This window comes from Emys orbicularis, chromosome 5 (genome assembly GCF_028017835.1).
Source record: "Emys orbicularis isolate rEmyOrb1 chromosome 5, rEmyOrb1.hap1, whole genome shotgun sequence".
NCBI lineage: Eukaryota > Metazoa > Chordata > Testudines > Emydidae > Emys > Emys orbicularis.
In genome coordinates, this window is record NC_088687.1 from 82188688 (window position 1) to 82203418 (window position 14731).

A 14731-nucleotide genomic window follows, 5' to 3' on the forward strand; every position below is an offset into this window, starting at 1 on the left:
AAACTATAGCTTTAAAAATAAATAAATAAATAAATAAATAAAAATCTTAAAATGATCTTATGTAAAAGATTAAATAAAAGGCAGTTTTTCTTGGAAAGCTTAAACCTCCCCATTGTAGTCCCCATCCTGCCATTGGCTCTGTGCAGATGCAGAAGTCCCCCCACACTAATCTCATTTGCAGGACTGAGACCTTATAAATAGAGCAATAGGTTTCTTACATCTAGTTGCATCCAAGGCAATTGGCACTGTCAGAGCTACACTTAAAAAAAAAAAAAAAAATATGTGTGTTATACTTCAACAATTTCATAATTTCCAGGGTGAGTAGCCAGAGGAAAAACTAGTTCTCCTTGCCAGAGATAATAGTAGTCAAAACTAAGTCCTACTATTGTAGTGCTTTCATTATACGCAGTACTTTGAGCCCAAGATTGCCCAATACTTCTCTATTTTCAGTTGCTTATAACTTTGGCACACTTTAAATGTTGAGGCTGAAATTTTCCATGTCTGTCTCTCGAGCTGATTTTTTGGGGGGTGGGGATGTGGGGAGAGGGGATTTCAGCCATAACAGTTCAGCTGTTTCAAACAACAAAGTTGGGGGGGAGGGGAGGAGGAAATGCCCCCTTACTTAGAGCAGGCCCTGAAATTTGGCAGGGTGTGGCCTTTGTGTCAGGGATGTGCTTTTTGCTGTCCTGAAAATTCTCCCAAGTTGTAAGCCTGTGGGGGGAAAACATGCAGTGGAAAAAGTAGTATGTGATGAGGCAATTAAACACTGTAAAGATGAACATGTGAAAAATAGCACCACTTTACACCTACTGTAACCATGTGCTATAATAATGGAAGTTTACTTAACTGGTTTACTAATTTTGACTCAGTAAAGCAATGTGGAAAATTGTTAAGAATCTTAAGTGTTTATTAAAAAAAACCCAGTCAGTGCATTACTAGGAAGTAGTAAAATACAAGATGATGCTGTTTGCCTGTCCTACTGGCTCTGCAGAAAGAGAGAGCTAATAAACACTATTTCTAGAGCTGTAATTTCATGGTGGTATTACCACCTGAATACCTGTTAAAGTCAGCCATGCTGAGGGGAAATGGATCAATATTTACCATGCTGGGACATCATTTGGACTCTTATATTTAAATGATGAGAGTAATTTGCAACACATAGGAAGCCTTGCCTAGAAAGTGTTCCTTACCGTAAGGATATTTTGTGTCTAGTTTACTCTGTGCTGTTCTCGTCCAGGGCAGCAAATCATCACTGCAACCGTTAGGCATCCCATTATATCCAATTCCAACAATCTTGTTTTCTGAATTCACAATGCAAGCACCAACCTACATAAAACAGATATTTACTATCATTTATGGCTGTCACACGATTTATAATAATAATAATAATAATAATAATAATAAAAAATAATTACAATTAATCGTGAGATTTAAAAAAAACAGTCATGATTAATCAGAGTTTTAATTGCACTGTTAAACTAATAGAATACCAATTTAAATTATAAAATATTTTTGGATGTTTTCTACATTTTCAAATATATCGATTTCAATTCCAACACAGGATACAATATTATTTTTGATGAAAAATAGTATTTATCTTTTTTACAGTGTAAATATTTGTAATAAAAAATAATATTGTATCCTGTGTTGGAATTGAAATCGATATATTTGAAAATGTAGAAAACATCCAAAAATATTTTATAATTTAAATTGGTATTCTATGATTGTTTAGCCATGTGATTAAAACCACAATTAATTGTGACTTTTTTTAAATCTAGTTAATTTGTTTTGCACTGATCGTTTGCCTTAACTGCAATTAATTGACAGCCCTACTATTATTTAATATACACAACAGGAGTATGCAAGCCACTTTACAGACAAGAAGAGACAAAATCCATAAAACTTACAATTGAAGGGCCCAGTCCTGCAAACCCTTAATCATGTAAGTTTGCAGCCAGAGAGCCTAAGGGACCAGTCCTAATCGGTTATAAATTGGCGTAGTTCTAGCAATTTAGGTCTGGTCTACACACAAATTTGCACCAAAATACTAGACACCTGTTTTAATTCTCACCTTTTATTATATCACTCCAACTGTGTGTACTGGACTTATTTTGGCATAAAAAACTGTCTTATTTTGATTAAGCCTAAATCACTAAATGTACAAATTAAAAACAATGTAGTTATTTCTATGTAAGTTAAATATAGATGAGCTCTTAGATAAGACCAGTTGAGGATTTGGCCCTAAAAAGAACATTTAAGCAGAGTAAGGAGGTCTAGGATACAACAAGCAGCAAGTAACTGAGTAGTGATGGTTAGTGGGCATCTTCTCATCTCTGTATTTTTGTTGGGATTTCACTCTCCCATCTTCCCCCTTTTCTCTCAGCTGTTCTGTTAACAGCAGGTTGCAGAGAGGACTACGGAAGAAGGCAAAGGGTGGGAATACTAGTCAGGAGTCCTGTGCTGAGCAAAAAACCCACGCAACCCAAGAGTAAAATAAGTTGCAGTGCCTCGAAGGGGAGGAGAAGAAACTTCAATTAGATATGGAAACAAATTTGATCTAGCCATCTAAGATCAAATTTTGCTTGTCAAATTATCTCAACACTGTCTGCACTTAGTCCCATTTTTCCCTCCCTTTCCTTTCCTTAACTTGTGCATACCCTACAAGGAAGGCCTTGCATTGGGAGAAAAACTGTATGTTGCCAATACCACTGCTAGCTCTTATTCTGTCTGCACCTGTGAGAGCCCTGGCAGACAGGCATCCTGACCCTGAAGGCTTCCACCCAAGCCCTAGTCTTGACTTGCTGAATATGTGACTTGCATGTGCCTGCTATTGAAACCCAGGCTCAGGAACCATCCAGTGTGAGAGGTCTCTGTTGATGGAATCCCCCAGGAAGAAGGTAAGAGAGCTGCAGGAGGGGCTGACTCTTCTGCCTAGCATCTGGGAGTACGATGACTTCATTGACAGGATGCAAGTGGAAACATCTGGGACAGAGGATGCGAGTGGACTATAGTGGCACCAGAATAGGAAGGAGAACAGGCTACTCTACAGGAAAGAGATTGGCTGCTGGTCACCTCAGACAGTACTTCATCCCCACCCAGGTCCCTGATCCATCTTGGTCAAGAACTGGTATGCAATACCTGCAGCAGGTGGTGAGGACCAGACCCAAATGGCTGAGGAGGAAATGTCACCTGTCCCTTAGACAGGGAGGCTCACAGACACTAGAGCCAAGAGGAGGCAGCTTAAAATGCTGGTTGTCAGGGATTCCCTTCTGAGGGGAACGGGGGAAAACCATCTGCCAACCTGACATGATGTCCCAGCTGTGCTGTCTGCCTGGAGACCGCACCCGAGAAATACAGAAAGGTTTCTGAGGTTCTTCTTACCATTGCCATATGCTGATGATTCATGTGGGCACTAATGATACTGCCAGTTATGACCTGAGCAGATCAGCAGTGACTACTGTGGGCTCTGGGAGTGAGGGGCACGTGTTCTCATCCATGCTCCCAGTTGAGAGTAAGGATCCAGGCAGGGACACACAAATTCTGGAGGTTAATCCATTGCTGTGTAGATGGTATCAACAGGAGGGCTTTGGCTTCCTCAACCACATGATGATCAAGTACATAGGCCAAATTTAGGCTGCTAGGAAAGAGATTGAAATCCAGGACCTCTATGGTGGCATTCTCAGAAATGCTCCCAGTTCCACGCGCAGGGCCAGGTAGGCAGGCAGAGCTTCAGAGTCTCAATGCATGGATGAGACGACGGTGTAGAGAGGAGGGGTTTAAATTTATTGGGAACTGGGGAAACTTTTGGGATAGGGGGAGCCTATACAGGAAGGATGGGCTCCACCTAAACCAAAGTGGGTCCAGACTGCTGGCACTTAGTTTAAAAACTGCTCTGCAAGCTTTTTAATGTTAAGAGATGGGGGAAAGCCGATTGCTGCAGAGGAGCATGTGGATCGGACAGAGAATTCTCTTAGAGGAGAGCCTACTGATAGAGATTCTCTAGGTTATAGTCAGGAGGAGAGGATGGAAGAGGATAAAGTAGGGGCCAGATCAGACAAGAAACATTCACATAAAAAAGAAGCTGACACATCAGAATGGGCAGAGAAATAAACAGTGACAAGTTTTTAAAATGCTTGTACACAAATGCTAGAAGTCTAAATAATAAGATGGGTGAACTACAGTGCCTCGTGTTAAAGGAGGATATTGATATAATAGGCATCACAGAAACCTGGTGGAGTGAGGACAATCAATGGGACACGATCATTCCGGGGTACAAAATATATCGGAAGGACAGAACAGGTCGTGCGGGGGGAGTGGCACTATATGTGAAAGAAAACATAGAATCAAATGAAGTAAAAATCTTAAATGAATCCACATGTTCCACAGAATCTATATGGATATTAACTCCATGCTCTAATAAGAATATAATAGTAGGGATCTATTATCGACCACCTGATCAGGACAGCGATAGTGGCGATGAAATGCTAAGGGAGATTAGAGAAGCTAACAAAATAAAGAACTCAATAATAGTGGGGGATTTCAATTATCCCTATACTGACTGGGTACATGTCACCTCGGGACGAAATGCACAGACAAAATTTCTCGATACTTTAAATGACTGCTTCTTGGAGCAGCTGGGACAGGAACCCACAAGGGGAAAGGCAATTCTTGATTTAGTCCTGAGTGGAGCGCAGGATCTGGTCCAAGAGGTAACTATAACAGGACCGCTTGGAAATAGCGACCATAATATAACAGCATTTAATATTCCTGTGGTGGGAAGAACACCTCAATAGCCCAACACTGTGGCATTTAATTTCAGAAAGGGGAACTATGCAAAAATGAGGAGGTTAGTTAAACAGAAATTAAAAGATACAGTGACTAGAGTGAAATCCCTGCAAGCTGCATGGACACTTATCAAAGACACCATAATAGAGGCCCAACTTAAACGTATACCCCAAATTAAAAAACACAGTAAAAGTACTAAAAAAGAGCCACTGTGGCTTAACAACCATGTTAAAGAAGCAGTGAGAGATAAAAAGGCATCTTTTAAAAAGTGGAAGTCAAATCGTAGTGAGGTAAATAGAAGAGAGCATAAACACTGCCAATTAAATGTAAAAATGTAATAAGAAAAGCCAAAAAGGAGTTTGAAGAACAGTTAGCCAAAAACTCAAAAGGTAATAACAAAATGTTTAAGTACATCAGAAGCAGGAAGCCTGCTAAACAACCAGTGGGGCCCCTGGACGATCAAGATACAAAAGGAGAACTTGGAGATGATAAAGTCATTGTGGAGAAACTAAATGAATTCTTTGCTTCAGTCTTCGCAGCTGAGGATGTTAGTAGAGTGACCAGACAGCAAGTGTGAAAAAAATCGGGACAGGGTGGGGGGTAATAGGCACCTATATAATAGAGTCCCAAATATCAGGACTGTCCCTATAAAATTGGGACATCTGGTCACCCTAGATGTTAGGGAGATTCCCAAACCTGAGCCATCCTTTGTAGGTGACAAATCTGAGGAATCGTCACAGACTGAAGCGTCACTAGAGGTGGTTTTGGAATTAATTGATAAACTTAACAGTAACAAGTCACCAGGACGAGATGGCATTCACCCAAGAGTTCTGAAAGAACTCAAATGTGAAATTGCGGAACTATTAACTATGATTTGCAACCTGTCCTTTAAATCAGCTTCTGTACCCAATGACTGAAAGATAGCTAATGTAATGCCAATATTTTAAAAGGGCTCTAGAGGTGATCCCAGCAATTACAGACCGGTAAGTCAGTACCAGGCAAATTAGTTGAAACAATAGTAAAGAATAAAATTGTCAGATACATAGAAGAACATAAATTGTTGGGCAAAAGTCAACATGGTTTCTGTAAAGGAAAATCCTGTCTTACTAATCTATTAGAGTTCTTTGAGGGGGTCAACAAACATGTGGACAAGGGGGATCCAGTGGACATAGTGTACTTAGATTTCCAGAAAGCCTCTGGAAATCTAAGGTCCTCACCAAAGGCTCTTACGTAAATTAAGTTGTCATGGGATAAGAGGGAAGATCCTTTCATGGACTGAGAACTAGTTAAAAGACTGGGAACAAAGGGTAGAATAAATGGTAGATTTTCAGAATGGAGAGGGGTAACTAGTGGTGTTCCCCAAGGGTCAGTCCTAGGACCAATCCTATTCAATTTATTCATAAATGATCTGGAGAAAGGGGTAAAAAGTGAGGTGGCAAAGTTTGCAGATGATACTAAACTGCTCAAGATAGTTAAGACCAAAGCAGACTGTGAAGAACTTCAAAAAGATCTCACAAAACTAAGTGATTGGGTAACAAAATGGCAAATGAAATTTAATGTGGATAAATGTAAAGTAATGCACATTGGAAAAAATAACCCCAACTATACATACAATATGATGGGAGCTAAATTTAGCTACAACTAATCAGGAAAGATCTTGGAATCATCATGGATAGTTCTCTGAAGACGTCCACGCAGTGTGCAGTGGCAGCCAAAAAAGCAAACAGGATGCTAGGAATCATTAGAAAAGGGATAGAGAATAAGACGGAGAATATCTTATTGCCCTTATATAAACCCATGGTACCCCCACATCTTGAATACTGTGTACAGATGTGATCTCCTCATTTCAAAAAAGATATACTGGCATTAGAAAAGGTTCAGAGGGGTTTGGAACGGGTCCCATATGAGGAGAGATTAAAGAGGCTAGGACTTTTCAGATTGGAAAAAAGGAGACTAAGGGGGGATATGATAGAGGTATATAAAAATCCATGAGTGGTGTGGAGAAAGTGAATTAGGAAAAGTTATTTACTTGTTTCATTAATACAAAAACTAGGGGCCACCAAATGAAATTAATGGGCAGCAGGTTTAAAACAAATAAAAGGAAGTTCTTCTTCACACAGCGCACAGTCAACCTGTGGAACTCCTTGCCTGAGGAGGTTGAAGGCTAGGACTATAACAGGGTTTAAAAGAGAACTAGATAAATTCATGGAGGTTAAGTCCATTAATGGCTATTAGCCAGGATGGGTAAGGAATGGTGTCCCTAGCCTCTGTCTGTCAGAGGATGGAGATGGTTGGCAGGAGAGAGATCACTTGATCGTTACCTGTTAGGTTCACTCCCTCTGGGACACCTGGCATTGGTCACGGTCCGTGACAGGATACTGGGCTGGATGGACCTTTGGTCTGACCCGGTATGGCCATTCTTATGTTCACATAGTAACATAAGTAATGACAGAGCTATATCGGAGGTCAAACCCATGAACAAAATTCCTGTAGCAAAAGCGCCCACTGTGCTGCAACTTGGGTAGCCCTATATTGAAATAACTTCTAATGAAAATCCACTGTATATAAAACTGGGTGTGTGACACACAGTGCAATACAACCTATATTACATTACTCCTGCATGCTGCTTTCTTACCTGAGAATTTGGATCCTTGCTTCTTTGTGCTGATAAGAAGGCTACTGCCATAAAATATTCAGGCCATTCCAAATAGTCCTCCCGTTTTTTACAGAGCATTTCACTGCCAAACCTACAAAATCAAATAGAACAGGCAGTCAATAAAGAAGCTATAGCTTGCATTTCCTAATTTTTATTTATTTATTTTTAAAGAGATAAAGTAAAGCCCTTTTATTGCTTGCTTTCAAAACACACTGGGGACCAGATTCTGTTCCTGGTTACACTGATATAAAATCCAGTGGAGTTACTCTGGATTTACACCATTGTAGACAACAGCAGAATCTGTCCCTGGATGTTATGGATTCACATCAGAAGTTTAATGGTAAATCATATCAGTGTTTTGCCCTGAACCTATAAGCAACACTTCCCTTCAAACAACAGAGGCCAAAAGGCGATCATAAATTGCAGCTTTCGATGAAATAATTCAGTCTTTGAATAGCTCAATGCCAGGTATTATCTATCCCTCAAAGATAACCACCTACATATTTCTCAGAAAAGGTATGTCCCCTGTTCCTATATTACCAAACTCTTTCCACTCAGGCAATGTAATCTCTTATGCCCATTGTTCTAATTGCAAACATCTGATTCAGGCTATTTGTTATGGCCAATAATAAAGACTATTAAGCAGACTTGTGTTTGGAATCGCTCTTTGTGGTTAAACCTCTCTCTTGGTGCCACTACGGCCATGATTTGCCTTCACTTACAACACCTACAAGCAATATTCCTGATGTGTACAATCAGGCTACAAGTGGTTCAAATGGCCTCATCATGCATCTGCTGCAGAACAAACCTGCCACACACAGAAGCAGCTACAAACTGCCAGTCCTCCCTCCCCCCCATCTTGTTCCCTATCATATGAGTCAACAGATCTCATCAAGCATAAACCGGTAAATAGGGCTTTAAACAATGCATTTAGGATGGTGGGAGCATGTGTCCAGCTTTAAAGTGAGGCTTCCAGCCTCTTCCCTAAACTGGAGGGGGGGGGGGGGGGGGGAGAAAAGAGTTTCATGCATCAAGTTATGTTGAGGTTAAAGAACGACAACAACAAAAAATATAGAAAGAGAACTGATCTGCATAACCCAACCCACCCCACCACACAGAGACTATTATCTATCAAGGCATTTACTCACTGTTCACCCCCACAATATACAAGCACCGAAGCAGGTATAGTAGCAACAGTTACCAACTCTTCCATCTCAAGCAGGAGACTCCTGCAATATATCTCCAAACTCTTACGTAATAATTTGTTTTAAAAAAATCAAGAGTAAAAAGTCTTGCTCAGGTACAGGCCCTTTAAAGGTGACCTGCAAAAAACTGAAAGGAGCAAAATGAATTTGTGCTCCTTTTTCCACACCCTTTTTTATCATATAAATAAAGGCAGCTTGAAAGGTAGTAGTTTTTTCCCCTGCTTGCTTTTTAATTTAATATATAAAAATCTTGTCTTCCCTATGTTTTGCTGAAGGAGTGTTGGGAAGACTGGAGAACTGTACTGAGTACTTCCATATCCCACAGTTGAAGGAGTGGGTGCAAGAAATCTCTCACAAAAATATTTTCTCTTGGCTGTAATGTATTTGAGTTAAGCAGACACGTCAAAATAGAAAGAGAGTTTGAAACTACAAACTGACCATAAACTCTTCCTTTCCCAACTGCACTTAAAAAAACAAAAACAAAAAACTGCACTTGTTATCTCATAATCCCATCAGTTCTCCAGTCATCCACAGAGTATTCTATATAAACATGGTAGATAACCAGAGGTGAAAGTAAGCTGGTGCGGTCCGGTACAGCGTACCGGCAAGTGCCAGTACGCCGTGCCGGACCGCACCGCTTCCGTGGCGGGGATTTAAAGGGCTCTGGGCTCCGGCGACCGGGCTGGGGACGGATTTAAAGGGTTCCGAGCTCCCGCGGCTGCGGGCAGCCCAGAGCTCTTTAAATCCCACCCGCAGCTCTGGTGGCCGAGCTGGGGCCGGGATTTAAAGGGCTCAGAGCTCCCCGCAGCGGCAGGAGCTCCAGGCCCTTTAAATCCCGGCCCCAACCCGGCAAGGCTCGGGGCTCCTCTCAGCCACGGGAGCTCCGGGCCCTTTAAATCCCACCCGCAGCTCCAGCCCTTTAATTTGCCCCTGAGCCCTGGGGGCTCCCAGCCACCTCTGCAGCTGGGAGCCCCGGGTTGATTTAAAGGCCCTGGGGCTCCCAGCCACAGCCGGTGCCCCAGGGCCTTTAAATCTTGAGAGGCCCCACCTCTTCCGGATGAGGCCTCGCCTCCTCAGGACTCCAGCAGTACCTGTAAGTTACTTTCACCCCTGTAGATAACCTGTAAAAACATATACGAACAAAGTTCTTTTCTTTTTTAATCTAGAGTTGCTGTTACTAAGGATCCCAGTTAAAAATATCAGAAAGACAGGAAGAGAAGAAAGTTGTGAAATACCGTCCACTCTAGTAAAAAGTTCCAAGACAATGGAGAATGCCCTGCAAGAGGGGACCTCAGAGGCACTTTTCAGCAGCTGGTGGCCTCCCATCAGACAGCAGGACACCTCCCAGCAATGCAGAGTCAGGAGCTCTCTGCATACAAAAATACATTAGGAAGGAGATTTAACAGCAAGGGTTTTTCCTATGTTATTTTGTTCTAAAAGTTGGGTGGGGAAGCAGTCTAGAGGCTAGTAGTACCACTATTAAAAATACAGGTTGCGAATGTGGAAATTTGACTCTCTCTTGATAGGGGAAATTTTCATCCTCTCCATTCCTGGGGAGAGAAAAGTTTGTAATGCTGGACAGGCAAAACATATTAGTCATCCCTCTATCCTAAATATGCAGCACAAGTAAAGGATTCTGCCAGCACTGGCCTGAGGACTTTCCTACTGCCCTATAAGGAAGGAACAATTCTTGGTGAAGGATGACAGTGTGATAGAAAAGGAAAAACTGGAAACCTGTCATGAAGTCCCAATACTCACACACCATCACAGCCTCAGGGTAGGCAAGCTGTGACAATCTGAATGAATTAATTTCAACAGATTTGAGTGAGACTAGTGTCTCATTGAAACACACAGGGAAAAAAAAAAGGGGGGGGGGGGAAATCACAAATGGAAGAGACTTTAAAAGCTACCTTCCTTAAAATCAATCCAAATTGAGCAAGATTCACAGTAAAAATGTTGGGGATGTATAACTGATGATGGAAATGGCATATATTACACATAATGTGGAGCTAAATAAAAATTCTGGAAGAAGCCCTCCAAATAGCTAATGCTATATTGAATAGAGGGAAAGAGGAACATTTTTTCCTGCAATCTCTATTGCTAAACTATTTCCTGGAAACCATATTTACATAGAACAAAGGACCAAGCTATTACATTTATTCTTCTTGTGTGCCAAACTCTACATAACACATAACTGGAAATCCTCCAAGGTACCAACTTTGCATGAATGGATTAGAGAAGTGACATACTACAAGATCAATGAAAGGCTTGTACAGAAAGAAAGAGCTCTACAGTTCTGGTTTGTTTGTTTTTTAATGGCACTTATGGACAGACTTATGACTAACAATGACAACTTTCACCAGATTCTCCACTCCCTGCACCTTGTGCACCTATTTACACCAGCACAGAATGGGATAAAATGCTACTGTTCTGATTTAGTAGCATCCAAGCTAGGAGTGCAGTCAAGTGCACACAAGAGAGGAGCTTGAAGATTAAGGAGGAGACAAACTGGTGGAGATGCATGTAAATTTAGCATATTTTAGCAAGTTGCCATTCTTAACCCCCAATCTGTGAAACCTGGAACTATATGATTAGAAATTACCACAGGAAATTTTCAGATATCTACCACATATCTTCATAAGGCTGAACATTGTGATGTGTTCCAAGGCTCTGTGAATTTAACTGATAAAAATATTGGGACGATAATTCCCACAAAATGAAAGCTGAGAGCAAAGTAGGAAATTTACAACTATCACGCTTACTTCTGCTCAAAAGATCCCTGATGAAAGAGATGTCTCTTCAGCAAATTACAGAACTACTGGCAATGTGTAGGCCACACTGTGCAAAATGATATATTGAAAGCAGCAAGAGATAAAGAGAAACTGAAATGTAAAGAATAATGTATCTTTTTTTCCAAATTACACCTCCAGCCTGGCTAAGAAGAACATCAAGTTATTCTTCAGTTTAAAAAAAAAGAGTAAGGCATCTCACCAGCCTTTTTTTTTTTTTTTTTTTTTTTTAAGTCCAGATAGCCTTCAAGTTAGTTATGGCAACACTCGTACAGTTCCAGAACACCTGAAAATGCAACAATTGCATTTAGCAAAGAGTTCACTAAAGAAATTATGAAAGATTTAGCAGAGAATCCTGAAATAGACTATGACCCTGGCTCTGCTCTCAAACCAGAGTAAATTGAGGTCAATGGAGTTGTAAAGTACAGTCTGAGGCCGTGGCTACACTGGCGCTGTACAGCGCTGCAACTTGCTGCGCTCAGGGGTGTGAAAACGCCCCCCCCCCCGAGCGCAGCGCTGTAAAGCGCCAGTGTAATCAGCGCCTGCAGCGCTGCACGCTCGCTCGCAGCGCTGCAAGCTACTCCCCTCGGAGAGGTGGAGAACTTACAGCGCTGCGAGAGAGCTCTCGCAGCACTGGCGGCGCGACTACACTCGCACTTCACAGCGCTGCCACAGCAGCGCTGTGAATTGCCAAGTGTAGCCAAGGCCTGAGGAAAATTGGGCCCTAGGTCCCTGGCCTTATTATTCATATTTGTAGTTTTTTCCTCTATTTTCACTGTCTGACCTATATACATGTTACAGCCACATCTGAATTAGGGTTTATATAACATTAAGTCTGTTCCTGGAAATCAATATTCAATTGACAGGATTTGAGTATTTATTCAGGAAGTGGAGTCTTGGGTGATGCTCCACCTCCCAGAGAGGCACAAGGAACACGTGGACTTGACCTCTGGCTATTAACTTCCCTCCCCACACCCCTAATTGTTTTATTTATAGCCGCTAGTCAAGAAAATTAGTTGATTCCTTTACTTTAATTAGATTGTCTTCCCTCCCCCATAGGGTTATTGACGGGTGATACTTAAATATATATAAATATCTATTTTCCAGCAAAGAATAAAGAGTACTCCTTACAATTGCATGTTACCCCCCACATAGAAGATTGGCTATAATCAAAATCTTTACAGAAGATAATACTGTTTATGTTTACAATTTCCAAGCCTTTTGGCAATAATCAGTCCCTCTTGAGTACTCTGTAAGAGTGAATAATGTTTTCACAATTCACACAGTATTTTGCATTCACAGAATCATTTTGGGAATTTAATTATTTTTGTATTCTTTATGCCAGTCTCTGTTTTGGGGCATACTGAATCTGGGGTGCTTTTTCTTGGATCAGGATCTGTAGCTCCAGGATTGTGGGAAATGCTTTACAGTGTAGAGGACTCAGGACCCATTCCTCTAAGTGACTCCATGGTCTGCTGGCATGGCACTCTCACAAAGTCCCAGTGACTTCAATAAAGTTCCACCTGCTAGGAGTCAATTACAGGACCAGGGCTTAAGTCCACAAGAGAGCCAATATACAATCACAGTGGCACGTTTGTGCCAGTTCTCAAAATGATTACTTGTGATAAGTAACCCCAGAATCCTCCAATCTTTGCATGAAACTTGGAATTGTTGCCATAATACAGCTGGCATAGATGGACAAGACCATATATACATTCTGCCCCAACCTACCCCATTTATAGCATGCAACCATTTTAGCATACAGGGATTTAAAACAAAACAAAACTGCAAACAATTATTATATAATCAAGATACATTAATACCTGTTTTTCAATGGGTTTTGAAGTTTTTAGAGTGTCTAGAAGATAACCAGTGATGGTAAAGTTACTTTTACAATACACATTTAATCTCAACAAGCTTTGCAAATTATGTAGTATCATACAAACAGCTACACTGATCTGCTGCCACATCTTGGGTTGAGGAGCAGCAATTAATTAGCACACCGAGGAAGGGTCTGTGCATGGAAATTTTGGCCAAGTGCACAGGGGCAAATATCAACTATCAGGAAACATGCCAAGAGGAGTGTAGTATCCATGAAGAGTAAAGGCCTTTTAAAAGATATTTTCAGAAAGATATATCTGGATGTAAACATCAAAGAGAGATTATTTAGTGGAACAAAGTAGCATATAACCAGGAATAACTAGATATAAGTGAGAGGGGAAATTTGGACTAAATAACAGAAAAAGCTTCCAGACAGTAAAATCTAACAGGTTGTGGAATAGACTCAAGGGAAGAAGCAGAAGCCCTCTCATGTGGGAAGATTTTAAATCAGATTTGGCAAAGAAAGTCTAATAAATGTAAACTCAGGAACAATCTCACACTGGCAATACATTTGAACTCAATTTTACTTCATTCGGAAGGACTCTACTGACACTTAGGATTTGAACCAGAGGCCTAAGACACTAACCCACCCCTGCCTGCTAGTGAGTAGCACTTACCTAGACCCTAGGGCAATGGGCACGTTATAAACCTTTCCAGCACAGCCTCACTCCTAATGCCCAGAGTGGCTGTTATTTGAAGGGGCCTGCGGCACGACTTTCACATCATTAGCCCGTGGTACTGTGCGCTGCCCCATCCACGATGCCAGCCCCAATCCGCCCTCATTGTCCTCCTTCCCATCCCATCCACCCCCGGCCCAGGGGGCATCCAGCAGCTGGCTGAGCCCCCACCCTGCCCTCACTCACACCCCACGGAAAGACCCTACTTCTGTGGCTTCCCGCCCTGCATCGAGGAAGAGCGGCAATTAGCCGCGCGCCGCGCCGCGCCCCCGCGCTGCTGTAACCCGGCAGGGGCAGGGGCTGCGCCTCAGCCAGGGCAGCAAAGCACGGGCAGGGCAGGAGCGCACCCGGGGCGGGGAGGGTGCCTGAGACCACGGGAACCAGGGTGACTCCCAACAGCGCCCCGAGACATGCGGCCGGAGCCGATTCCCCCTCCGGGATGGAGCCCGGGGCGGCCGCTGGCTGTACCCATTGAGCTGGCCGCAGGGGCTGGGCTGATCCCCGTTCATCTCGCTAACACCGACTCCGCTGCTGCCCGTAGGCCCACGCTGTGCCCGTGCTCTTTGGCGCCAAAGCAGGAGAGGGCGGAGCCGCTGTGCCCCGCCCCCGCCGCGTGACCGCGCCCAACCGTTCGCCTTGGGGCGCGCGTGGGGCTCCGGCAGAGGCCGGTGGCTGGGCTGGGAGGGGAGCGCAGGGCAGAGCCTGGGGACTTCAGCTCCCAGCATGCCATGCCCCATC

General features: G+C 42.6%; 1 protein-coding gene across 1 annotated transcript in view; it reads right to left on the minus strand.

Moving 5' to 3' along the window:
- Positions 1-14502, minus strand: part of DCTD (dCMP deaminase) — a 28012-nt gene extending 13510 nt beyond the window's left edge. Inside the window, 5 exon segments of the mRNA XM_065405456.1 lie at positions 1191-1326; positions 7421-7532; positions 8590-8709; positions 8711-8773; positions 14462-14502. Of these exon segments, the coding sequence (XP_065261528.1) occupies positions 1191-1326; positions 7421-7532; positions 8590-8709; positions 8711-8773; positions 14462-14502 (472 nt within the window).
- Positions 14503-14731: the final 229 nt, after the last annotated feature.